This window comes from Aspergillus neoniger (genome assembly GCF_003184625.1).
Source record: "Aspergillus neoniger CBS 115656 unplaced genomic scaffold BO87scaffold_4, whole genome shotgun sequence".
Taxonomy (NCBI): Eukaryota; Fungi; Ascomycota; class Eurotiomycetes; order Eurotiales; family Aspergillaceae; genus Aspergillus; species Aspergillus neoniger.
Genome location: NW_020291132.1, coordinates 217,714 through 243,498, shown reverse-complemented (window position 1 = coordinate 243,498; position 25,785 = coordinate 217,714). Strand labels below are relative to the sequence as shown.

Here is a 25,785-nt window from a genome sequence, read left to right as displayed (position 1 = left end):
CAGTCTCACTAGATGTGCGTTGCAACAAGTGTCTTACTTCGTTAAATATCTGTTCAGCAGTAATTAGGCACTGTAAGAGTACAGATGAGAGTGCATGATGGTAGCGAAGAAGGGTCGTACTTGCCTTTACTCCTCTTCTTCGATCTTTCGGGAAATATCATGAGCTCAGGTGTCTGCTGTTTGTTGCCTCGTGACCCGGACCTTGTCACATATGAAAGTTATATAATGCTTGTCTGAAGGATACCGTGCATGGTTTCCTGAGTATTGCTCAAAATTGCCCACATATTAAGGCCTTAGACACCATATGAAAGGGGAAATAAGATTGGGGGCCGTCTGAGGGATGTGTCAAGATATATTTGGTATCACGAAGCTTAGTTGAAGACTGAAGTCGGTATTGCAACTGATCTTTTTTTGTGTCAAACAGCGAAAGTAGACAGTGTCAAAGGGTAAGTGTTGGCTAAGGTTGGCAGATAATAGGTATATGATAAGTGATAATGCATGTTGAAAGAAATGGTTCTGAGGATACATTTGGCCACTGAGAAAGAGTCATTTGTGATCCGTGTGAGTGGTTAGGAAGAAGATAAGGGGAGAGAAAGAGGGAGGATGACAGACTTTATATAGAGCAACAAAAGCATTTAATTACTAAATCTGCAAGGACGGTGATGGGACCTAATTGATTCAATACGGCCATCATGGAATTACGCCGTGGTGATGCTGGTTATTCACGAAGCGCAAGTCAGCTTCGTGCTCTTCTATGAATGACAAGAGTTTTGGGTTATGGAGCAGTCAAACTCTTCACACCAATCAATCCATTAACATAGGGAGTCAGATCCTGAACTTCACGCACATGAATTTACTAGCCCTGTTGTTTGATATCAAGCGTAAGGGGGGATGAATTACACAATATGTGCTTTCTTCACTTAGTCACGTCGGCATAGGTCGTATTGTGGTTACAAGACCGAGTTTACAGCCAAAAATAGCAGCAGACTTTAACAGGTCGATCGTCACGACGGCACGGGCAAGAAGGCACGATTTCATACAAACTCAGTGGGTATATCGCTGAATTAAAAACTCCGAGATGGCCTAGTAGCAACGAAAATCTATAAATATATGTATAAGGTCAACTTGTACGCACCAGCGTATCCACCTGCCTTGCGGTAGCAATCGACCTCTGCAGCACATCCAACTCGTCCCTCGTAAGCCCCCTGACCTCACCACCGACCATACAACTATGGTCCTGTTTCCTCGCCCCTTTAACCCACTCCGCATCAATCATCCACTTATCTGGAACCTCATAGACATCCCCCATACCAACCTGTCCCTTATTCTTCAACAAACTCCCATTATACCACAGCAATCGCCCCTTGGCATCCACATGCGCAATCACAAAACTACATACACCGACTCTTTCCTTATCATCAACATTCTCCCACCCGACGACGCCTCCGTAGTGCTTCGAGAACTCATACTCTGCGCCAGCTAACTCCAATCCCAACCACCAGCTCTCCTTATCTCCGTAAGTGATCTTATACGTAGTTTCCTCGCGCACGTCGTAAGTATTCTGCCAGCAAATATGCAACAGTCCCATGAACGTATCCGGCCTACTTTTGTCGAGCACCACAAGACCCGAGTCTGCTTCTTCGGCGTAATCTTCCGTCCAGACAAGAGAGGCGTCCATCTCCTTACTAGGTCGGCGTATCTGATCCCGCCACCACTCGTGACGGCCCTCGAAAGCGTGCTTCCAAAGGAGACGATCGTGGAAAAAAAGCGCGCCTTTGTTGACGAAGGCGTCATGCTGGAGGAGTGCTTCCGGGGGTTGTAGGAAGACAGCATCGGCATCTGCAAGGATAACTTTCTCGAAAGGGGAAGCCAATGCCGCGAAGGGTTTTATGGCCCAACCGCCTGTTTTCAACTTGAGGGTTGTGTCATCGAAGACGGTGAGGATGTTGAGGAAGGCGATGGCGGGGCCAGAGGCAGCCAAAGTCAACAGGTGGTTCCGGTTCGTAGGGGAGAGGTCGTCATCGCCTGCGTAGACAACTAGAATAGGCAGAGTAGAGTTGAGGACAGAGCGAAGCGAGGCAATAAGGTGAGCGGCATAACGGAGGGTATGGTCGCTGGTTGGGATGACAATACCGGCAGAGTTGGTCTCGAAGGAAGCGCGGAGGTCTTGTACTGGGTGACGGGAAGATCTAGATTGGTGGGACTGAGTCTGCTTGGGAGGTTGCAGGAAAGGATATTGCGCAATGGCGACTTCTTCAATCGCGTTGCGTAAGATGGACTTGGTGGTAGAGTCCTGGGAGGTTTCGGCTTGAATGAGCCAGTCGCGGAGAACTCGGTTGCGGCGGCCTAGCTCGCCGAACTTCTCTTTGAAGGGTTTCTGGATGGGATAGTCCGCAAAGTATTGGGATAGATCGGTGATAAGGCTAGTATCTATCGTGATAGCCTCAGCTGAAGATGACTGGGTCGTGGGCTTCTGTCCCTGCCCGAATCCGAGAACTTGGGTCGTCGTTGATGCTGGCGGAAGCAGCATGAAGATGGAAAGTGCAAATATGACTGCAACAGCCGCGAAGATGATCCGAAAACCTCGCTGGCTCCGGATAGCCGCAAATTGGCTCATATTGTGCGAGAGCAGCTTTCTGGACTCATCCCAAGCCATTGTGCAACGAAGACTTCAACCGAGGGAGCATGGGTAGTGTGCGGGAATAGACCGAGCAAGTTCCATGAAGAGGATTGCTTCTGCCTGCACGGATGACGTTGGCAGCGGGCAAACATGCAAGGCCGGAACCTGATGGGCCTCGCGTCATGACCGGGGGCGATGACATGTTTTTAAAGTGGTGTTTAAATTAATCCATCAGCGACTACGAGGAACTTTTAGCCCCAGTGCATACGTGGATCCCAGTTTAGGATCAAGCCGGACGCCGCTAATCGGGGGCCGGGAAATAAGGGGTACATGAGACCACTGGCAAAAACCAAAGATCATTGCTAATGAGTTGGAAGTCAAGTGGGTGAACAATGGGCCTAGTAGGGCTGAACCCCTCGAGAGGTCACCTGAGTTCCGTTGATTGTCGGGTCGGCCGGGCATGGATCGGGGGGTCCGGCCAGGCAGACAGACCCTACCGAGAAGAAGCTAAACATGCTTTTTCCTGGCTAAGCCTCTCTGGGCCCACCGATTTAGTGGAGCTTAACCAATGGTTATCTACATTAGTCGACGTTTTGGGCTTCGATTACTCACGTGCCAGGCTCCTTTTGGCATCCTTTTTCGTAGGCTGGAGAAAATTTTTGTCAATCGCTGCTCAGGCAGATCTAGCGTTCCGGAGTTCTATTCGACTAAGTGGTTCATTAGTATTTACTATACTGAATTCCGAGCATTTCCGAAGAAGTCGAGCACAGATAGGGGGTCCTTAGAGACGTAGGTCGTATTTAGGCTTTTGTCAAAGCGAAAGCAAACTCTGGTCTGCAAGCCCGGTCGGGATGCTTACTAGCAGGGATAACAAGGTAAGCACTAAACTACAGGAAATTCTCCGTCAATTGTGCTATTTATGGCACTAACTTAACACCCACCATTCCACTATTACGAGAGTCAATAATCTCTGCCACAGTGGCTTGGCAGATATGCTGGGAAAGTCATGCTCGGGTGCAGTTGGACAGTGCACGAAAATGGCGCAGTCACTCGTTGATTTGAAACGTTATAGCCTAAAGTGTCATGAATATTTATGATTATTAATATGTGCAATGCATCACCACTTTATGCACATGTCAATCGATAGCAGATGTCTATTTCACACGCAGCACAAGATAATTCAACATGTCTGTCTGTCTGCCGAACCCCAAATACACCAAGGTCTAAATCGAAGGCAACAAGCTGCATCAATTCATCTGCTGCCACACACGCCTGCCACGTGTCTTCCCTGAAGAGTAGATCATTGTCGAAATCGTCTTTCGGAGACTAACTATCGATTTACCCCACCTCTCCTCATCTGGTGCAGATACCGAACGTCGTTCACGATGTTTTTCACATCAATTCTCTTAAAATATAGTCAGGTTTCCATTTCCTCCTATGGAAAATGCCATCCACGCTTTGCAGCAGATGCAAATTTCTATACTTGAGCGCCGAGTCCCTAGCGAGATACGGCTTCACCGAAGTCAATTCAGAAACCAGCGGACCCCACCTGCAATTCCCAGCTGGGCAACATACCATTCCTATCGAATTCGACTGTCGTGATGACCTCCCCGATTTACCGGCTCTTGGGGCGTCAGGTGAGGCAGGATGCTCGTTCTGCCCAGCGCTCCGGAGATCGCTGCTGAATGGCATTAGCGAACGTCGTCTTCGCAGCTGGTCCCCGGAAGAGCACGATCGTAAATACTCCACAGTCAAGGTGGTCAAGGTTTCACTAATGGCAGAATTCAGAGTCTTGGACAACGAAAAAAGTAAATTCGCCGCAATCATAATCGAATGGGATCTTCTCAGACCAGGACAGGATCGATTTGCGGACGACATGACTGGGCCCGATGGTCTAATTTATTTCAAGCTACGTGCACATTCTGGTAGGTTATCATCATTCTTTCTTACCATGGTCTGAAGTATATGGGCTTCCAACTGGGGTAGCCTGTATGCTAACTACAATTAGATGACCCCCTTGCACGCTATCTAGGCATCGCATATCCCCATCCCGATCAAGATAGGCTATCCACTGAAAACACAAAGACAATCCGAGACCATTTGGCTGAATGCGACCAGCACCATAATCATGCCTCCAGCATTATCCACCATGGGGAGTCCATAGCCGACAAGTTGCCTCTCCGGCTTATCGAAATCACTCAGGACCAGGAAGGGGAAAAGCTACGCTTAGTGGAAACCAAAGATCTGAATAGTCATGGTTCAAACTGTCAAGATGCCTCCAACGCCCCAAAGTATGCTGCACTCAGCTACCGCTGGGGCTCCGACGAGTTCCTCGCCACAACCCCCAGCAACCTACAAGCGCATTACCAGGATATCCCACTATCACCATTCTCAGCAGATGACCCCACAGCGACTCTACCGCCTGGTTTCAGAGACGTCGTTGACATATGCTGCGCATTGGGCATTTCCTATTTGTGGATTGACAGCCTCTGCATCATCCAAAAAGAAACGAGAACCAAAGAGAAGAGTCTTCTTGAGATCCAACAGGACCAGTCCCGACGCGATTGGGCCTCGGAGTCGACCAAAATGCACAGTATCTATATGTCATCATACCTGACAATTTACTTGACTGCCACGGATACACCCCTTCAGAAAGTCTTTGATCGACCTGTATGCGAATCTAAATCTCTGGTTCCCATTACATACTCCATCGATAACCACCCTGGAATCCACGGCTCGTTCTTCATCGAACCCTCACCCTACACAGGTGAACTGGACCACCTTTTCTGGAACCCCTACCTAGCCGCCGAAGATGAATTGGACTCGTCAGTATGGAATACCCGCGGCTGGACTCTGCAGGAACGACTCTTATCACCACGAAAACTCTACATCGGAGTAACTGATATGCTCGGTCTAGGCTTATTTACCTGCCCCTCACCAAAAGATCATGGGCGCGATATCGATCTGGCCAAACGCCCCCGACGCCACAAGTCACTAGATAAGCTAGAGATCGGCGGAACGTCATCTTCGACGGGCGCAGAAGGTCCCGACAAAACAGAATTATATAAAGCCTGGTACAAAATCGTGGAAGACTACACCTGTCGCGATCTCACCGTACCAAGCGACAAATTACCCGCGGTTGCCGGCATCGCGCGCACTCATGCTTTGGCTTTAAACGATGAGTACCTTGTCGGATTATGGGTCCAGGATCTGGCCTCGGGACTTCTTTGGGCCACCCGTAACGCGATGAGTCCTGGGTGGGATCGGTGGTTTGGGGAAAGAGAACGTCGTCCAATGATCCCAACGAAATATTATCGGGCGCCGACATGGTCGTGGTGTGCCAATGATGGGGCGGTTGAGTTTCTTGCAAGTAATCTCTATAACTCGAGACCGGAAATTGAGGTTCTCGGTCACGATATAGTCCCGCAGTACGCGGGAGACAGTTATGGGCAACTGGCAGTCGACCAAGGTGACCGGGGGTACGTGAAGCTCAGAGCGAAGATTAGAGCGGCCCGGATGGAAGCTCGCTTTCAGCCAATACCAGAGGGCATGCTGTGGGCTTTCCCTGGACTGAAGAACCGTGATCCCGAGGAGGAAAACAAAAAGTTTCAATTGCGATATGTCCATGTGGCCGACGGTACTAAAGAGAGTCATAGTGAGACTATATTCCTGGATCATGCAGGGTGCTATCTTGAGGAACAGGAAGTCTACCTGATGATAGTATCGAGAGGTAATGGGAAAGTATGGTCGGAGCCTGTTAGTTACGAAGATGGGGTCCAGTCTGCCGGATTGGTGCTGCTGAAGTGTCCACATCAGACGAGATTGCAGTTCAAGCGGATTGGCTTCTATGAACATTTTTATGATTTTGGCCTCACCCCGGTCTTCGATGATTGTGAGCCGCAGACTGTCTATCTGGTGTGACCATGGCAGCCCTTTGCGGGAATTAGATATGAAGCTTGGTAGACTAGATATTATCATGTAAGACCTCTATGACTAAACCTGTTTCAACAGTTCCTTACAAGCACCTGCTTGCTCCATCAACCCCAAAGTAGCAATCTATCACTTACTTATGTCCTTCTTTGGTGATCCAGATGATGACTGAAGCTTCTACCAATATACACAATCCTCAGATAGCACAAATGGACTACAACGTAACCGACTAACCAATAACCAATGACAAATATCCTTGACGAGTACCCTTCATGCCTTCGACTGGCTATCTCAAGATAAAGACAGGTAGTCCAATGCAGCTGTAAAGCTTCCATCGGAGCTGGCAGGACTGCCGGGCTCTTGGAGCATATCTTCCTGTCGCGAGTTGACTCGGGAAGCTAAACAAGAGAAAAATCCAGCCTCCATCAGGCTGTCCAGCGACTCATCCACAGCTGGTCGCTGATTGATGATGGTCAGCAGCTCATCGAACGCATCCGCCAACCTTTCTGTAAAATCAGGCCGCTGGCGCAGTTGATCAGAGAAATCCCCATGAGTATATCGATTGTCATACTTCGCCCGGAAATGGTCGGTTCCCGCGAGGATGTTAATGGTCTCCAAATCAGCATACAGCGCGACAATTTGCAAAAGATGCGGTCCCTTGAGACGGGGACAAGACGAGTACTCATGCCAACGATCAAGTATCAGTCGAAGGACATTGTGGCTGTTATAGGTAATTGCAGTCGTAAGAGGGGTCGAGTCATCGGCAGCAGTGGCGTTGATGTCCGCTCCATATTCCAGCAGGAGCATAGCAAAACTGGGATTGTCGATGCGTGCCGCTTGGAGGAGGGCAGTTTTGCCATCTGTTCCAGAGGCATCTACCTCTGCTCCAAAGTCTAAAAGACTCTTGAGCAATACGACACTTCGAGAATTCCGTACGGCACAGTTGAGAGGGCTCCCTTTTCTCACTCCGGTGAACTTGGCGGTATCGGGATATGCACCGGCTTCTAGGAGAAGACGAACACTGACAGTATGGCCTTGAGCCGCTGCATTTGATAAGGGGCCTGAGAGTTGCACATCCATGATATTGGGGTCAGCTCCCTGACTTAGCAGAGTGACGATCGCTCGAGTGTCCCCTCTTGCCGCTGCCCAAGCTAGTGGAGTCCGGCCCATTGCATCAACAGCGTTGATATTTTCAGGATGTTGAATAATCTCCTCCTCCAGGTTGTTCAGGGATATGCCTAAGATAATCTTGTGAGTCTGGGTAAAATTGGAGTTCTCTATGAACTCATCCAAATATCCGCCTTTTGTTATCGTGCGAAGAGCCTTGACGGCATTTTCTGGCAGCCCCCCTTCGAGAAGGAAATGGCAAGCTTTGTTTTTCGGGCTATTGTCGCTTGCGGCGATGGGTCTGTAGTCTGGGTCTGCGCCAGCATGAATGAGGAACTCACAAGTCTCATATGCTTTCCGTACAGCGCCCATCGAAGGACGGAATATCCTCGAGTAGTACTGATGTCCCGCGGAGAGGCGAGGCCATGAGTAAAGAGATATTTCAAGCCCTCAATATCCCCGTTGAGAGCAAAGTTCACGCACTGCGCGGTGTCCGGTACTCGTCTCAGCGTATCCAACTGCAACAGTGTTCCAACATTAGGCTGATAGCCCACCTGCATTCTAACAATTGTGGACGACCAGAAGCCGATCGGGAACCAGTACTCCAGGGTGACTTGACTTGCTCGTGACTTTTGGCAGGTATCGAGAGTACATCTCGGACTAAAGGCGGGAATTCTAGAGTATCCGACAAGAAGCCGTCCAACAACCCGGTCAAGGAATGCAGGAGTCGCTGACTTCTGCTCACGATGGCATGCGCAAATGCACTTTGGTCAGCAGGTAACGATGAATGGTGCGACTCTCACACCGATACCCTCCGAGCGCGGGGAAGCGGGTAGCACGGTGGGTTTAGATATCCCTGGCAGTCGTCGACGAGGTTGAGATGCAATGTAGGACGAGCCCACCTGGATGGTTTGGCTTTCACTGACTTGAAGGGCCTGCTCGCGAAGCATCTCTTCTACCCTTGCTATGCGCTCGTTAACTGCCACAAGAGCGCCGCTAAAATGGTTTTGCAACGCAAACCTGTTGCTGCTGCATTGAATGTGCTGTTATTGTAGAAAACGACTCGATTTCCAGACGGATTTTCATCATATCATGTCTAGCATTCGAGGTCAGCTGCGGCGATAGCCCACAATGTAAGACAATCCCATGTTAGGACACTGACGAGTTTGAAGCCTCAAGCATGATATTTAAGCTGCTCTTGATCGTTCGAAGATCATCTTGCAGCACCTGTAACTTGGTCTGCTCCTCCTTCCGCCAGGAAAGAACCAAAGATATGGGCACTCGTCCCGCACGACAGACAGTAGTGAGTTTGCAAACAATAGCCTTCAGCTCATTCAGCTTGGTATGTGCCTGCTTCAAGAGGTGGGGAATGGAGGATAGTTCCTTCTCTAGGAAGGTCTGCCGCTTTTTCACCACAAAGGCAACTTCCAGGAGGACTACTTCCAGATCAACAACCTCATTCTTGACAGCGTGCAGCCGACCAGGCAGACACTTGTACAAGGATCGTAGTTCGACAACTTGGAACAGACTTGAGCGGCTAATGTTGCGATCGCAATAACGCTTGGAACTGATCGATAGTGGATCCATGGTTGGCAGCCGACCGAAGGATGAGCCGCCAGCGGAGTGAGCAGAGGCCGCAGAAATTGCGGGAGAGGAGTCTAGCATTGGAGCTCATGGCATTAGTGGTAGAGAACAAAAGTACCGTTGATCTGATGTTTACTGGTAGCGGAGTTCATTAATCCCGCTCTAGCAGATTGGGTTCAAATCCGAACTTGGCCGGTCTCACAGCGGCTCGACAATCCAATCGTCAACTCCAGTCGGGTAATATTGAATAACGTAGATGTACTACCAACGCTAGCTGGGCTTGAGTTGCTAAGGGATCTCTATTATGAGCAGCAAGGGAATGCGCTTTTTCTGGTAGATTCTGCTCAATTGAGAGGCTATGGTGGCAGACTGCTGTAGCAGTCCTGATAGCACTTATCGTCCTCCATCCTTTCGGATCACATTATGAGAAGCCAAGTGGTAGCATTTTAGGTTCAGAGAGTGAATTACAGTATTTGCGTTTCGGAAACCTTCCCACTTCTAGGTTTGTTCCGGATTAAGCTTCAGTCAAACGCGGGTATTCGCGCCATTCTCGTAGACTGGCTAGCAGTATACGAGCCTTGGCTACCACGGCCACCCCAGTCACCTCGACTACAGGTTATCGCCTAATCCCGTGAATAGCACGATGGTCGGCTACTCTTCTCGGTGCCTGTCTCTCTGACAGCTACTGTTCTGTATGTTGTATGCCATCTGGTGCCGAGAATACCACAACCACGGGATGAAGTGTGTGTTCCTCCTCGGCTTCCTCCGAAAGTTATATCACCAACATTCCAAAAAGTATCAAGCCAAAATAGCGCAAAGGATGTTAGGGTACTGACCTACCTTTTATGAAGCAATCAGGCAAGCTACGTAGAAATCCGCGAAGACACCAAAATGGATGCGGTTCGAAAAGCCAAGAGAGGTCATGTAGGACAAGGCTTTGGCCTACAAGAGTATCGCTGCTTTATTCTCTTTTAACTTTCTTTCCTTTGTTACCCCCTTTCTTACAACAGTTTGTTGTCTCTTACCTTCGGGCGCCTGTACTTCGATCTGCCCCTCAGTTGTGAGACTCCCGTACAACACATCGCAACTCTTTCTTACTCTCCCTCTTCCAATACTTGTGTGATTCCGCCTAAATTTGCAACATGAGGTTCAGTCGAAATATTCACCTCCATCAAGTCCCAGAATGGGCGGAGCATCATGTTCCATACAATCGGCTCAAGAGACTGCTGAAGATCGCTGTTGAGAAAGCGACAGAGGAGCAAACTCGTACCGACTTCTCAGGTTCGTTACTTGAAAGAAACTCAAAATTATGATGATTACGTGTCTTAAATTTATACATGTCTTACCTTTCAATAGATGTGCAATCATGCCTAGACCTGAGCATCGCGGGTCATCTTCGGTTTCGCAAAGAGCAAGAAAGCTATCTTCGAAAGCAAGCAGAGGAGATACAGAGCCATTACCGCATAAGCCTTTGCAATTTCGATATGACTACGGCGTACAAGCTCTCCCGGCTTGACATTGAAATCCTTTCCCAATCGCTTTCTAGGTTTTCTAAGGAAGTTTCTCAACTGCAGCGGTACCAACGATTGGACGTTGAAGCGGTTTCTCGTATCCACACAAAGATTGACAAATATCTGGGTAGGGAGAAAAACCGATCTGCTGGACGAAATAATCTGGACAAATTCAAGGAACAAAGTCCCTCGAGGAAACCTCTGGCTCGAAGCCTTGGATTATGGATTGCTCATCTACAGGAGGCACTTTCAGATCCCAGCAGCAGGCCGATCTACCCACAATCCCCACTTTATGAGGCACTACGGCAGGATCAACCTTCAATCGTGGTTTCTATGGTAGATGAGTCCTTACAGCAGAGCAAATCATCAACGAAACTATTCGTCTTCCATCTGCTGGAGCTAGCGGTATATGAACTGCGACCAAATACTGTCTACACTTTACTGTTTGATGTGCTGCCTCAAAACGATATTCCCATTCAGGCTACATTATTGAATCGCTTGTTCACGGTTCTGGGTTTCCGGAAGATGCAACTATCGGCGCCGTATTCCTGTATACTCTTTTGTAAAACCCGAGATCTGCTCTGCTAGGTGATTGGGGAGCTAGGACCCAGATCAGAGGAGGTTCTGCTCTCGGAAGATACTCTCGGGCGCTTCCCTCTGCACTATGCTGCTTCATACGGTCTTTTGTGGGAGTGCGTGGCAATATTTAATGTCGCTAAAAGCTGGGACAAGGCTTCCAAATGGTGCCTGATTATGCATACTGACAAACGAGACTGTTCACCTTTTGAGTATGCGGCTGTTGGCAACCACCGAGACGCCGTTTCATCTGTTCTGGTTTACTTGGAAAAAGTCCTGCACGCATCCGATAAGGACGACGGAATTGCACCATTGTTCAGTCGAACACTATTTACTGCGTTGCACTACGAGTATGAGGATCTGATTGCGGTCATCTCTCAGGCATGCTCTCGCTTCTGTCGGACGCCCAGGAACTGTGAAGGGGCCAGCCCACTGCATGTCGCCGCGCGTACCGGAAGGGCGGATCGCGTCAAACAATTGTTAGAAACCGTATGCGTCTCTGAGCTCAGCTCGGTGGAGCCAATCTACGGTTGGACCCCGCTAGCTGTCGCCTGTGTCGAAGGTCACCAGAGTGTCGTCGCTGTGCTTCTCGAGCATGGAGCCGACCGGGACATCAAGGACCACCGCGGTTGGACAGCACAGGAGCATGCCGCTTTTCGGGGACATCTTGCTTTGGCGAAGGGAATGACAGGGCCATCCAAGTGGGAGTCCGGTACCGATGTGCTAACTGCCGCATCATTGGCGCAGCAGGATGACAATATCAAGGCTCTACATCAACGGCCGCAACTGGTGGTTTACCTTGGCAGCTTGCAGGATGGAAAGCAGGTGAACCCATTTGAATTTCGAACACCATCACTGAAAACAAAGACCACGAGCAATGACCTTGCACTGAAAGTTTCTTCTCCTGGGGATGACTCTGCCCGTCAAATTAACATGTCCCTTCTCGGTGACACAGCTAACGAATCATTCATCTTCGAGCTTCCAACTACGGGCGAGGCAGAATTGCGCCTAGAACTCCTCGATTTAGGCGATGGTCGTGGCGGCCAAGCAGAGTTGCTTGGTGGTGGTACAGTGCTGCTGATAGACAATCTCAATTCCTTTGGTGAGAACCGGGAAAGTCTGGTGCGCGAGAGAACTATTCCCATTCTCGAGAGCAGGTCATTCCAGGCTATAGCTACGGTGACCTTCACATTTCTTATAATCAAGCCATTTCAGCATCCCAACATCCCCTCTGTGAGAGAATGCTTTCTCCGTCATGACGACTTTTGTCTCGTAGGACATCGAGGTAAGCATACAGGCTGAGGTGTAATTGCGGTCGCCGCTGACAATGTACAGGCTTCGGACAAAATGTTGCCGGGCATGACTATTTACAGTTGGGAGAGAACACAGTCGAGGTGAGTGTCAGTTTATCTAACTAGACTATATGCTCATTTTTCCCAGTCATTCCTATCAGCTGCCAGTCTGGGAGCTTCTTTTGTCGAGGTAATGTTGAACTTCCATATTCTAAGTTACTGGTCTAACGTGTTATAGTTTGGTATGTCATTTGTTGTCTATCGTTTTCTATCGTGTACATCATGTACTAAAATACTCCAGATGCTCAATTGACCAGGGACCTTGTACCTGTTGCATATCACGACTTTTCCTTAAGCGAGTCTGGGACTGACGTCCCAGTGCATGATGTGACTCTAGACCAGGTTAGCAGCATTGTCTCTACGGACTCCTCGGAACCTATCTAACTTTACAGTTCCTGCATGCGAGCAGAATACAATCCCCAATGGGGCATCCAACGCCCATCTTGGGAAGCAGATCCGACCATAAGAATCCACGCTCCCGGTCTCTTACCAGGGGCTACGAGCAAGGAGCGCAACAAATGCAAGAGAGGATGAGACACACCGTAGACTACTTGAGCAAAGGTTTCAAGCCCAACACCCGAGGCCACGTTATCCAGGACTCATTTGCAACCATCGAAGAGCTACTAACCCAGCTACCGGAGAACCTTGGTTTCAACGTCGAGATCAGTGAGTCGTCTCCGTATCTGATCTCAGAGAACATTACTGACAATGATTCAGAGTACCCCCGAATCCACGAAGCCACCGAAGCAGGGGTAGCCCCAGTAGCGATCGAAATCAACATATTCGTGGATAAAATCCTCGAGAAAGTATTCACCCTGGGGAACAGCAGAAACATTATCCTATCCTCATTCACCCCCGAGATCTGCATTCTCTTAGCATTCAAACAGCAAACCTATCCAGTCATGTACATCACCAACGCCGGAAAACCCCCAGTCACAGACAGAGAGAAGCGAGCCGGTAGCCTGCAAGCTGCAGTGCTATTCGCCCAGCAGTGGGGCCTCAATGGAATTGTTCTGGCCTCCGAGACTTTGATCATATGCCCTCGGCTGATCGGATATGTCCAGCGGTCGGGGCTCGTGTGTGGCTCGTATGGACCACTCAATAATATCCCGGAGAATGCACAAGTGAGTCATTCATCCCGAGGAGTAACTCTGAAATATACTAACTCTACCTACGTAGCTCCAATTCGATGCTGGCATCAATATTCTGATGGCCGACCGGGTCGGGCTTATTGCTAAAGCACTGGAGGACCGGGATGGCGATGATCGGCGATTGAAGAACTAGCGGTTGCTCCGATCGGGTGCATAGATAGTGGCGACATAGATTATCAAGAATTTAAAGATCTTACGAAATGATTCCAAATCTACATATTTTGTATTTTCCATCATTCTAAATGCACTTGGTATTTCCGTGGAATCTAAAGAGTGTGTGGGAATGCCGAATTCCCACTGTGGAAAATTCGCCGTTTCGGACCGCGGCGGATGAGGGTGGAGGGGCCCCGAACGGTGCCGTCGATCATCAGCGATAAGGTGGTGATCCCAGGGGAGAGTGAAGTCATGGCTTAGTGGAATATCTCTGAGCAGTAGCATGGTTTTAGTCAGTCGTGGCTAATCCGAATAGCCTCTGAATGGGCAGACTACTCAGTGTACGTTGAGCAAAAAGGACGGGCCCCCGAAAAGACGCAAGAGCCTAGCCTAGGCCAATTTCCTGGGAGGGACAAAGGCAGCTTGAACCCTGAAAAGGGCAGCTCCACTGGTTCGCCCATGCGATCATCCGTGGGTCTCCCTTGTTGCTCTGCCATGAAGCATTTCGACTATGGCGTCACCAGCCGGGCCTCCGCCAGGGTTCCTTTTGACATCAACTGTCCACACTTTTTGCTTGGCTGTGTTTTTCGCTTGTGGCTGTTCTTTCTTTCCGCAATCATTTAGTTCTAGTTCCTCATTGATTGTCCTTGAACACATCAACGAAAGTCTCAACTTTTCCTATTGGCCGCACATGGTCGACTCCGTCTATCTCTGCTAGCAGAGATGCCGCATCAAGATGGCCCAACGGCCGACGACTGGCCGGACGAGCACATTGCCCAACAAACCACCAACGGCGCCGGTCATGGGCGGAATCCCCGGCGTGCGCATTATCATGAGAGGGGACTCAACACTGGAGTTCGGGTAATGGGTGCGCTCATTCTCTACCCCTCTAGATCTTACACTTCCCTCAATTCCAGCTACTAACTATCATGAATTCCACTAGACGATGGCCGCCTGGACATCAAGATCCGCGAGCGCAAACCCTGGGTATCAAAAATCATTAAGCACCTCCAACAGCAACCCGAACCCCTCCGAGAAGAGCGCAAACCATCTGTCTGCCTTATCGAAGAAGGGAAACCCCCCTGCGCCCTTAAACTCAACATCGTCATCCAAGTCGTCGGCTCCCGCGGCGACGTTCAACCCTTCGTTGCGCTGGGCAAAGTCCTCAAATCCCACGGTCACCGCGTCCGTCTCGCCACACATCTCGCCTTTCGTGAATCGATTGAGCATGCGGGTCTCGAGTTCTTCGATATCGGCGGTGATCCGGCCGAGTTGATGGCGTTTATGGTGCGGAATCCGGGCTTGATGCCGCATATGAGTACCTTGCGTAGTGGAGCTATCCCGCGCCGGAGACGCGAAATGAAGGCCATCTTCTCGGGCTGTTGGCGCTCGTGCTACGAGACGGGCGATGGGACCGGGATGCATCATATTCCGGACGATCCGTGGAGTGAGACGGCGGATTATCGCACGATGCCGTTCGTGGCGGATGCTATCATTGCGAATCCGCCGACTTTTGTGCATTTGAGCTGTGCTGAGAAGTTGGGTATTCCCTTGAATATGATGTTTACGTGTGTATGCCCTTTCAAAATTCACGATGAGTGGATGAGCTGATCAAAAGGGTGTAGAATGCCCTGGTCGGCAACACAGTCTTTCCCTCATCCGCTGGCGACTATCCGCACAAAGAACACGAAGCCCTCCGCCGCTAATTTTGCTTCGTATGCCATTGTCGAGATCCTCATGTGGGAGGGCCTGGGAGATCTGATCAATTCTTTCCGAAAGCGCGATCTCGGGCTGGACCCGTTAGACGCTATTCGGGCACCGAGTATCGCGCACCGATTGCGCATTCCATACACTTATCTCTGGTCACCAGCCCTCCTCCCCAAACCCGGAGACTGGGGAGACAATATCGACATTGTTGGCTTCTCATTCCTCTCTACCGCCTCAGACTACACACCGCCCGACGATCTGGCCAACTTCCTCGAATCCGGCCCTCCTCCAATCTACGTCGGCTTTGGCTCCATCGTCGTAGACAATCCCGGCTCACTAACGAAGAAAGTCTTCCAGGCCATCCGCGAAAGCGGGCAACGGGCGGTCGTCTCCAAAGGATGGGGTAACCTCGGAGCAGACGAAGACGAAATCCCAGAGAACATCTTTATGATCGACAAATGTCCACACGACTGGCTCTTCCAGCACGTGTCCTGCGTTATTCATCACGGTGGAGCGGGCACCACAGCCGCCGGGCTAGTACTGGGTCGTCCGACCATCATCATCCCGTTTTTCGGCGATCAGCCGTTCTGGGGCTCGATCGTGGCTCGCGCTGGCGCTGGCCCGCTGCCTATCCCGCATAAGCAGCTAACGGCGGAGAAGCTAACGAAAGCGATCAAGCAGGCTCTTGAGCCAGAGACGTTAGAAAAGGCGAAAGAAATCGGAAGGGATATGCGTAAGGAGCGGGGGGTGCAAAATGCCGCTGCTAGCTTTTATCAACACCTGGATGTGCAGACTATGCGGTGCTCTCTCTGTCCAAATCGGCCGGCTGTGTGGTGGGTGAAGCATTCGCATATCAAGCTGAGCACATTTGCTGCGACGGTGTTGGTGGAGACTGGTTTGATTAGTCCGCGGAATGTTGTCCTGTATGTTCTGTGTAGTTTATCTCTTGTGCATCCCGGGTATATGGCTAACGGAGGAATTCAGATATCGTTCACGCGAATACGACACCAATCGAGATCCTAGGGGACCATTGTCAGCCGGTGCGGAGATTCTCTATGGTATCGTCTCGGGTTTCGTCACCAGCATCGCGGAGGCGCCTAGCGGAATGCGAGGCATATTTTCGACAACGCATGAACGTCGCCTCCATCACAAACATGATTGGAAGAAAGAGCTTCGTCCTTCCTATCTCGATAAATCGTCCTTCCACCGGCACCGCCGTGGGCGAACAGAGACGTCTCTCGATTCGGGTGTCGGGACTGATGTGATCCCGAATGGTGACAACCAACGTTCAGTAACGGCGGATCAGAACCAATATGAGAATGGCGAACGCGAGCAACCCTCCTACAACGAGAACTCTCGAGATTCAATCGAATCCGATGAAGCCTATCACTCTGCTGGGGAAGATATAAACCGAGATCAGGCTATTCCCGACCGACAGCAAAATCTAAACGGAGCCACCAACAGCCCCAGCGGTGGTGAATCATCCAGCCCGCACACAAGCAGCTCTGACACCGAGACGTTCGACACAACAGATGATGATATGGGCGCGGAGCTTGATCTCGAGCGAACCATTACCCGTTTGCGAATGAGGGAAATGTCCCATACAAAGGAGATCCTAGCTGAGACATCGTATCATAGCGCCCGTGCGACAAAGCATATTGCGAACTGGCTTATTAAGTTGCCTACGGATCTGACTTTGAGTCTGACGAAGGGGTTTCACAATGCCCCCAAACTGTATCATGATACCTTAGTGGAGGATTCGCCACGAGTGCTTGGAGTGAGGAGCGGGTTCCGCGCTGCTGGGACGGTATGTTCTCTGGGTTCCCGAGAGAAATGAGATGAGGTTGCTGATGAGTATAGGAATTCACGCATGGATTCTACAACGGCATTACCGGACTTGTCACACAGCCTGTGGTCGGGATAGAAAAGTCTGGTGCAAAGGGATTGCTGACAGGTATTGGGAAGGGCGTAGGTGGGGTCTTTCTCAAACCCACTGCGGGTGAGTTTGTCCTCGACAAAATTGGCGATGCCAGAGCTAACTGAAACCTACATAGGCCTCTGGGGTTTGGCAGGCTACCCACTGGAAGGGATGCACAAGAGTCTCCGCAACTCACTTTCAAAGAGTAAAACGAAAGATATTCTAGCTTCGCGTATGCAGCAGGGTATTGAGGAGATGTGTGCGGCTACAACGCAAGAACGATCCGCGGTGATCCAGAAGTGGCACGAGTTGCAGAGGGCGGGGCTGGGACATATGAGTGAGCGCGAGCATGAGCATGGGCATCATGGTTCATAGGCAGATATACCCGATGTATAATTACTTCATATCTCTTTTTCTCCGTGTGATGTACATTCACGTTCTCGGTGTACTAGCTATGTAAAACAAATGTATACTAGGTGTCGATAACTGATAACGGTTCTACGCGATATGTGATTGATAAGATAGGAGACTTTCGGATCATTTCTGTACAGCAAGGTTCGTTCTTCCGGAATTTAAGTAGCATCCTGCATGCTGTCAGCCTCACTAGCCACTGAAAACTCAACCTCTCATCGAACTGTCAGGCATCTGACTTTCCCGTTCAGGAAATACCACTGTCCGTCCTTGGGGCCTTCCATGGCAGATATTCACTCCGCTCAGCCACTTCCCCCCACTTGAACCGTTCCTTCGTGAACTCTGCTCCTCGGGTCAGCCCAATCAAACCATTCACTTGGTCGCTTAGTGGCTGTGCTGTCGCTCTTCATTTCCGTCCCTGTGGCTGCGCCCGTCTGTAAGCTTCAGCAGTCAGATACTTAACGTCGCACACCCCCACTTCCTCAATCTCACTTCATCGTCATCATTAACCACTGTTTCCATCCTCAATCTACTTTCCTTTGAAAGAGGAACCATGTCGTATCAGCAACCTTACGGACAGGGTCCGCCGCAGGGCTATAATCAATATCCCCCTGCAGGACAGTACCCGCCGCCGCAGGGACAGTATGGCCAGCACCAACAATATCCACAATATCCCCCGCAGGGTCCAGGCCCCTACCAGCAAGGTCCAAGCGCTCAGCAGCCGCCTCAGCAGCACGGTTCATACCCACCTCCAATGGCCGGCCATCATCCACAGCAAACACAATCACCATACCCTCCTCAGCAGCAACACCCACCACAGGGTGTCTCTCCATACCCACCTCCCATGAGCGGCCAACATCCCCAGCAGCCTGGTCCGTATCTTTCATACCCACCACCACAGCAGGGTATGGGATATCCGCATCAAGGCCCTCCATCCCAGCAGGGCTACCCACAAGGGCATGTTCCTCAGCCAGGCTACCCGAATGCGCCGCAACAGCAATACCAATCCTTCCCTCCGGGCCCTCCAGGCCAACAGCCACCACCGATGATGGGACCTGCAGGAGCAGGCGGACCCTACCCCAACTATCCCCCACAACAAGGCTCCATGCCCTCCCGTCCCTCCCCCGGCTATGACCCTACCTTCTTTGCCCCAGGGACAGCATCCAACGAAGCCGAAGCTCTCCGCAAAGCCATGAAGGGCTTCGGAACGGACGAGAAAGCGCTTATTCGCGTCCTGACTAGCACCACCGACCCCAACCGAATGGCACTTATCCGCCACACCTACGAAAAGATGCACAACCGATCCCTAACCAAGGACCTCAAGTCCGAGACTTCGGGATCGTTCGAGACCATCCTCGTTTCGCTCGCCACAGGTCCATTGGAATCAGATATCACGTACCTCCACGACGCGATGAGCGGGCTGGGTACGAACGAAAAGGGATTAAACGATGTCCTTCTGGGACGGAGCAATGCCGATCTGCATGCCATTCAGCGCGCCTACCGGGACAAATACCACAAGTCGCTTCTCGATGACATCAAGGGAGAGCTGAGCGGGAAGACAGAGCGGTTCTTCGAGATGCTGCTCAACGCGAGACGCCCCGAACCGGGAACTCCCTTCGATCCGCGCGGCGTGGACACCGACGTGAGGGAACTTCATCGTGTGACCGCTGGAAAGGTGGGAACAGACGAGGTTGCTCTTTTCGGTATCTTCATGAACTCGTCCGATGAGAGGTTGAATGTGCTGGCTGGGGAGTTCGAGAAAATGTATCATGTCCCTCTTGAGAAGGTCATTCGAAGTGAGTTTTCGGGGCATTTGGAGGATGCGCTGGTTACGATGTTGCGCGTAGCGAGGGATCCGATCTCATTCCATGGTGCAACTTTGAAGGAGTGTTTCTTTGGGTCCAATGGGGCTAATGAGAAGAGGCTGGTGTATTGGACTGTCAGATTGCATTGGAATCCGGAGTATTTCGCGAGGGTCAAGGGAACGATGGGAGGGAATATGCGCTCGTTGGTGAAGAGTTATGTTTCGGGTGGGGATTTTGAGGATGCGATGATGGCGGTTTGCTCTCATTAATGATAATTTCTATTTTTAATGGTGTATGTTTAATGGTGGGCTTTCTTAGTACTAATGAGATGATCACGAATATTTACTTCGATGTGCTGGAGTCTTTCAGTACCAGGCTTGGTTGAAGCTGTAGTGACGACCAATATACATTCTGGATGACCTGCAAGGTAGTAATGTCATGCCGAGGAAAGAAAATTCGAATACGATACAATCTGTCGTTGTGACGCAGTCCATAATGCTGATTGAATAGATTAGATGCAAGCCTCTTGCTTTAGAAAAAAATAAACACTCAGATATCTAAACAATGCTTAATACAATGGACTCAGCGCAGCTATTCCTGAGGCTGAGTGTGTTACGGTAATAGTATGCGTTGCAGCCCTTATCTATTATAATCAAGAGCCATTATCATAACAGCGGCAAGGTGGCCGAGCGGTCCAAGGCGCCAGGTTAAGGTTCACCTTAACAGTCAGCTTCCGAGCTTCCTGGTCATCGTAAGATGGCGTGGGTTCGAATCCCACCCTTGTCACATCTTTTTGTCTTTTTGCTACTGCCGCCTCGCTGCCTTTACCTTCCTTATGGTTTTTTTTATCTTTTGTTTTGGATTTCTTCTTGGTGAAGCGACCGCTGAGTCCGTTCTTTCGCATCTACTAAGTAGCACACTGGCTAGGCTATCTACCATTGGTCATCACTTCCGCACCTCTGGTAGTTAGCATTTCTTTCCCACATCATCCCGTCCCAAACTATGGAACTTGCCGATTCATTCATGCCTCTTGCCAATAGACACAAGATCAGGTGCCGCAACGATACGCACCTACGTCTGTAAAAGAGTCTCGTTCTATATATAGTTAGCCAAGCCCTTGTCATTTTAGTCTTTACACTCTATGCTGTCTCAGCTTCCATCCTCATGCATACGCCTTTAACACCAAAATCTCCTTGAATGTGCCCAAGTCAATGAAATAGCCCGGTTAGCACCATCCTGCATTCTATCAGACCCGTCACCACTCCACTGATCTATCCATATCTATGTATAGTGCTGTCGTCCTACAGACTAATGGATGAAAGTATCAACATTAGCTAATTTTGTTGCTCTGTGCAATGTAGCTGGAATAATGACGCAGGCTCCGGAATCGACCCCCCGAACCTGACGTCCACGTGGCGCATGGCTACTATTTCCATCTCTGAGGCTGGGTACTACTGTCCCGTGGTTGAGTAGAAGTCACTCCAATCACCGTTCATCTCTATACTTCAGCCCTAAACCTTTACAGGTCATAACGTTCATCTTATAGTACCATGTTGTATTACGCTTCATGGACAATACCATTGTAGATTCCAACAAAGAGTCTTTCTCTACATGCCAGTATACTAATGCCCTTTGTTCGATGATTCCCCTTGAGACGGGTTGTTGAATTTACTATCGTCGGTTTAATTCGGAAATTCCCTTCACTTAATCCGTAAAATGCGAGAGCTAAAGACGATATATTTCGAGGAATAAAGAGCTATAAAACCCCTGCTGCAAGCGTAACATGTCCCTCGAAACTCGAGACGCACACATACGGACCGCCGCGCCCCTCTGGGCGCTATCCATGGTCCAGGGTCCCGACGTGTTGTATAACGTGAATCATTCCTCAAAGCATGTTCCCAAGTGTATGACTGTATTCTGGCATCGTCGACACAGCCGAAGAGCTTTCAGCCAGCGGGAACATAAGTCGCAGGAATCCCACAGCCGTAAGCCCCTGCCGTGTTCCTCTGCAACTGTCTGCTAAGTATCCCGACTCCACTATACACGCCCAGCACAAGCAACTTCTTTCAACTCTGCTATGTTCGACAAACTCCTATCACTATTTTCTACCCTCACCTTATATTTTCCGTTTGTGGAACAAATCCACAACCAAAATCACACTATGCAGTGCCCCAGCATGCAAGTTGCCACTGCGCAGTCATCTGCTGCTCATCTCCCAGCCACTCCTGCACCCGCAGTGAAGACTACCATTCAACCCACCAACAGAATATATCCACGAAGCTTCTTCTACCAAAGAGGCAAATACTGGACGACTGAGCAAGTGCACGCTCTCAACTGTGTCTCCAAAAAGAATGTCACTCCCATCGACCTACTTGGGAATTCTTTTCCCACCGACGAAAATATTCTCAAATGTATGCCATCCTCCCTATAACAAAGATAACTGACTAGATAATAACTAACATAACTGAGCACACAGCTTTCGCAAAGCTGAACGAAGATTTCATCACCCCTAGCAAGCAAGAAATCCTGGACTACCACTATAAACCGCACGAGTCCCCAATAAGGAAGAATGATATCCTTACCATCTTTCTCACCTTATCCTGGATCCACGACTTGGACAAGTACCGTGACGATGTCCCACCCACCATCGACTCCACCTTGAGCATCCTCGGTCTCCGTATGGACATCTTCAGGGCAAACTTGTAAGCGTCACTACCATTCCCAACAAATGAAGAGCGCAACTGATGTTCAAACCACAACAGCATCATCGACAAATATTCTATCCGATACAATCTCGCCAAACTAAACATGAAGGGTGTTCTCCCCTGCGATGGCGGAATATTCGGCCCTGACGACAAATGGAGACAATGTCCCTTAGTCGTGCTTTTGGTATGCCCTTCCTCCTACTCATAACAACTTACCCATTCAACACATCAAAACTAATAACCAACATCCTATAGGACACATATGACCTATCGAAGAGACAAGCCCGTAACAATTTATTTTCATGCCTTCTCCTCCCCATGGCAGTGAAATACGAACAGGGCCAGAAGCGCGATCCATACGTGTCGTTCTGCATTACGGCTAATCTCTCCAAGTACCGGGTTACTCGGGCCGAGGCGCCACATACCTACTTTGAGGATCTGCGTCAAGGCAGACATTTGAAGGACAAGCTGATCTTAAAGGGAACCAGAGAGTATGATTTGCTGAAGGAGGAAGATCGGGATGAGTTCTTGAAGGTTTATTGGGGTGTTTGTTCGTTTTTGGTGAAGAGCCGTGAGGAGGGTATGTGATGGTGTTGCTTATAATTATAATTTTGGGATCTTTCTATGTTTTCTATTTATGTTTGGTGTTTTGCTGTGTCTATGTGTGTTTGGTGTTTGATTTACTACGTTCTGAGCGATAGCGATCTGTCCTGACTCGAGCCATTATGTCTGCTAAATCGATTGGTTAATGATCGGAGTGAGAAGTCAAAACCACTCCTGATCGAAGTGAGTCGTCAATATCACTTCCTACTACAACCAATAATCAATTTACTTTCTTGCTTTGTTTGATTAAAATGTTTCTATTGTTCAACTAAGACCTAATTGCTGGTTACATCCACATCCACCCAACAACTAAATCTCTAACCTCTCCATATCAAGCTCGACTGCACTTAAATCCAACCAATACTCGAATCACAGCAAATCAATGCTTAATTTACTGGGATGCAACGCACTGGTAGTAGTAAGGGTTCCACTTCTTGCAGACAGAGCCGCTCTCGCAAGTAGTAGGGCCAGTGTGGTTGATACCACCGCAGCGCTCGTACTGCTTAGCAACACCGCCGGCGGAAGCGCTAGCGCTGGCACTGGCAGCGGGGATGACGCTAGAAGTAGCGGCGGGGGCAACGACACTGGAGGTAGCAGCAGCAACCTGGGAGTTGGACTTGGTCTTGTTCTTGCAGGCAGTCTTGGAGGACTTCTTGGAAGAGGTGGCGAAGGTGGTGGGGGCGGCCTGGGCCTGGCTGGTCACAGCGGAGGTGGCCTGCTGGACGGGGGCAGCAGAGCTGACGACGGGAGCGGCAGCTTCGGTGGTAGCAGCAGCAGCAGAGGAAGAGACCTCAACGGCAGCCTGGGTAGCAGGGGTGGTGGCAGCGACGGCAGAGGTGGTAGCAGCAGCAGCCGAGGAGACAGCAGCGGAAGAGGATCCGGAGCTGGAGGAGCCAGAGCTGGAGCCATCCCAGACATCCGGGCCGGGGATGGGGTAGCTGTCGAAGGAGTTGTAGATGTCGAAGAGGATACCGGCGTCAGTGGCGGTGTAGACACCAGGGATGGAGACACCGGAGGGAAGCTCGTTGGAGCCGTCGGAGGTGACCTTGAACTGAACACACTCCATGTAGAACTGGGCACCACCCTCGCGGTTACCCTCGTGGAGGGCGATGATCTCAGGGCGGAAGAGGTAGTTACCGGCGGGAACGTCGGGAACGGTGATGTTGTGCTTGCCCTTGTTGGCGATCAGGATGTCGGTGGCCCACTCATCGGAGCTCTTGTGGTATCCGTCCTCAGCGATCTTGACCCAGTTGTTGCCGTTGGAGCCCTTGGCCGTCGGGGCCATGTAGACCTGGACGGGACCCTTGTGGGAGGAGGCGATGATGTCGTCGGAGGCGGAGCGGTCGCTGTGGTGCCACTCGAAGGTGACAACGTCACCGGCCTTGACGGAGAGGGTCTTGGAGGCAGCCTGGTCACCGTTGACGTTGCAGGTCATGTCGGTGGAGGTGACGTCGGTGACGGGGCTGTTGCTGGGGGGAGAGCGGATGTAGCCATCGTCGGTGTTACCGAGACCCTGGTCCTCGCCGTTGATCCAGACGGCCTGGACGGTGGTGTGAGCGGAGGCCAGCTTGGAAGCCGCTGCCAGAGCGAGCAAGCTGTAGGTGGTAGTCTTCATGGTGGTAAGTTAAATGAAGGTGATTTGAAGTTAGGGTTAAAGAATGAATGTGTGGTAGAAAGGAAGGGAACGTAGTTCGCAGAGGAGAAAGTAAGAAAAAAGAATGTACAGCTATCCTGGCTGATGAAAAGAATGCTTGGGGAGAAGATTGAACAGCAGGTTCGCAGAGAGTGTTTTATATCAGGGCCCTGGCAGGGGAATGGTGATGGGATGCCGGTTGAGCGGCGGAGGAGATGCGGGCCCTGCCAAGCCAGACGTTTCATCTTAATGCGATCCGGCCGCGATCCACGCTCCACAGAACGGGGTCAACTGGACCCTGGCGGAGTGCATTGCCAGGCCATCCGCCGGTCGCCAAGGACCACTGCTACAGCGGCGCCTTGGCTTCATTTTGCATGCGCGTAGAGGGAGAGACACGGGTCATGGCCCTCTTCTTGGCTTGGCTAGTCTTACTTTCAGACACCCCCCAATAGTGTGATAGTCAGACCAGTAGCTGGCTCAACGGCCAATCCGGGCAAATCCCCGGCGTTTAGCCTTAAGCATGCCGGACCTTAATCTTGTTGCGGCCTTGGCTTCTTGCTGCAAAAGCTTTCTGTCAGCTTCCAGGGTGGGGGCTTTGGCCAAAACGGTGTCTCTGGTTCCAAGAACTTGCCCTGCATTCTCAAGGATTGATGTATATCAGCCCCTGGGCAATGATCAATTTAGCCAAGGGGTTGTTCAATCTCCGGGTGTGTTCAGAGGGTGTTCACAAGGACCCTGTTCATGAAACAGCACTGTTAGTGAACGACTTACCGAAGGTGGCTCTCAAGTCTCGGCTGATAGCATGTTGTAGAACCAATGCCAGCCAATCCGGGTAAATTGGTAATAATCCTTCATTTGCATACGGGCCAGATAGCACAGCCTCATTTTTGTGTACACAATACTCAGCCTGTAAAGCAAATCGTTCCTATTATGGGCCATTCTTAATTAAAGTTAATCTACGATCACGTATAATAAGGGACGGCTGGCGCAAAGTACTTGGTAGACGGCTCGTGGTTGGG

The 25,785-nt window shown here is 50.3% G+C and overlaps 7 protein-coding genes and 1 non-coding gene across 8 annotated transcripts; 6 read left to right on the top strand and 2 right to left on the bottom strand.

The window, feature by feature from the left end:
- Positions 1–1,048: 1,048 nt before the first annotated feature.
- BO87DRAFT_373027 (putative alpha-1,3-mannosyltransferase) lies at positions 1,049–2,931 on the bottom strand. Its single transcript, XM_025622438.1, has one exon. The coding sequence runs from the start codon at positions 2,654–2,656 to the stop codon at positions 1,121–1,123; it is 1,536 nt and encodes a 511-aa protein (XP_025483582.1). The 5' UTR covers positions 2,657–2,931; the 3' UTR covers positions 1,049–1,120.
- Positions 2,932–3,941: 1,010 nt separating this feature from the next.
- Positions 3,942–6,541, top strand: BO87DRAFT_455679 (HET-domain-containing protein; the record flags this gene model as incomplete). The annotated part of the gene is made up of 2 exons (XM_025628675.1): positions 3,942–4,545; positions 4,629–6,541. The coding sequence occupies exons 1-2, from the start codon at positions 4,065–4,067 to the stop codon at positions 6,539–6,541; spliced, it is 2,394 nt and encodes a 797-aa protein (XP_025483581.1). The 5' UTR covers positions 3,942–4,064.
- A 3,842-nt stretch (positions 6,542–10,383) lies between these two features.
- Positions 10,384–14,010, top strand: BO87DRAFT_445879 (ankyrin repeat-containing protein; the record flags this gene model as incomplete). The annotated part of the gene is made up of 9 exons (XM_025628189.1): positions 10,384–10,522; positions 10,598–11,259; positions 11,341–12,613; positions 12,664–12,722; positions 12,769–12,835; positions 12,922–13,022; positions 13,073–13,346; positions 13,398–13,804; positions 13,860–14,010. 9 exons carry the CDS (start codon positions 10,384–10,386, stop codon positions 13,962–13,964), a joined length of 3,087 nt encoding a protein of 1,028 aa, XP_025483580.1. The 3' UTR covers positions 13,965–14,010.
- Positions 14,011–14,550: 540 nt separating this feature from the next.
- On the top strand, positions 14,551–17,997 carry BO87DRAFT_403745 (putative UDP-glucose,sterol transferase). The gene is made up of 6 exons (XM_025625800.1): positions 14,551–14,852; positions 14,928–15,552; positions 15,610–16,614; positions 16,676–17,498; positions 17,552–17,690; positions 17,746–17,997. The coding sequence occupies exons 1-6, from the start codon at positions 14,708–14,710 to the stop codon at positions 17,982–17,984; spliced, it is 2,976 nt and encodes a 991-aa protein (XP_025483579.1). The 5' UTR covers positions 14,551–14,707; the 3' UTR covers positions 17,985–17,997.
- Positions 17,998–18,269: 272 nt separating this feature from the next.
- Positions 18,270–20,158, top strand: BO87DRAFT_373025 (Annexin). Its single transcript, XM_025622437.1, has one exon. The coding sequence runs from the start codon at positions 18,574–18,576 to the stop codon at positions 20,092–20,094; it is 1,521 nt and encodes a 506-aa protein (XP_025483578.1). The 5' UTR covers positions 18,270–18,573; the 3' UTR covers positions 20,095–20,158.
- Positions 20,159–20,500: 342 nt separating this feature from the next.
- BO87DRAFT_t63 lies at positions 20,501–20,611 on the top strand. Its single transcript has one exon. It is a non-coding gene; the product is annotated as a tRNA-Leu (tRNA).
- Positions 20,612–21,986: 1,375 nt separating this feature from the next.
- Positions 21,987–23,118, top strand: BO87DRAFT_445874 (uncharacterized protein; the record flags this gene model as incomplete). Its single annotated transcript, XM_025628188.1, has 4 exons — positions 21,987–22,236; positions 22,302–22,527; positions 22,588–22,714; positions 22,786–23,118. 4 exons carry the CDS (start codon positions 21,987–21,989, stop codon positions 23,116–23,118), a joined length of 936 nt encoding a protein of 311 aa, XP_025483577.1.
- Positions 23,119–23,442: 324 nt separating this feature from the next.
- eglD (putative endoglucanase) lies at positions 23,443–24,748 on the bottom strand (the record flags this gene model as incomplete). The annotated part of the gene is made up of 2 exons (XM_025621088.1): positions 23,443–23,851; positions 23,963–24,748. 2 exons carry the CDS (start codon positions 24,746–24,748, stop codon positions 23,525–23,527), a joined length of 1,113 nt encoding a protein of 370 aa, XP_025483576.1. The 3' UTR covers positions 23,443–23,524.
- Between the last annotated feature and the right edge of the window lie 1,037 nt (positions 24,749–25,785).

Excerpts from the sequence above, each read along its gene's own strand:
- BO87DRAFT_373027 (XM_025622438.1), bottom strand. The coding sequence starts at position 2,656 with ATGGCTTGGGATGAGTCCAGAAAGCTGCTCTCGCACAATATGAGCCAA.
- BO87DRAFT_403745 (XM_025625800.1), top strand. The coding sequence starts at position 14,708 with ATGCCGCATCAAGATGGCCCAACGGCCGACGACTGGCCGGACGAGCAC. Across the intron at positions 14,853-14,927 it reads CACTGGAGTTCGGGTAATGG|ACGATGGCCGCCTGGACATC; the intron begins GTGCGCTCATTC and ends GAATTCCACTAG. Across the intron at positions 15,553-15,609 it reads CCCTTGAATATGATGTTTAC|AATGCCCTGGTCGGCAACAC; the intron begins GTGTGTATGCCC and ends AAAAGGGTGTAG.
- BO87DRAFT_373025 (XM_025622437.1), top strand. The coding sequence starts at position 18,574 with ATGTCGTATCAGCAACCTTACGGACAGGGTCCGCCGCAGGGCTATAAT.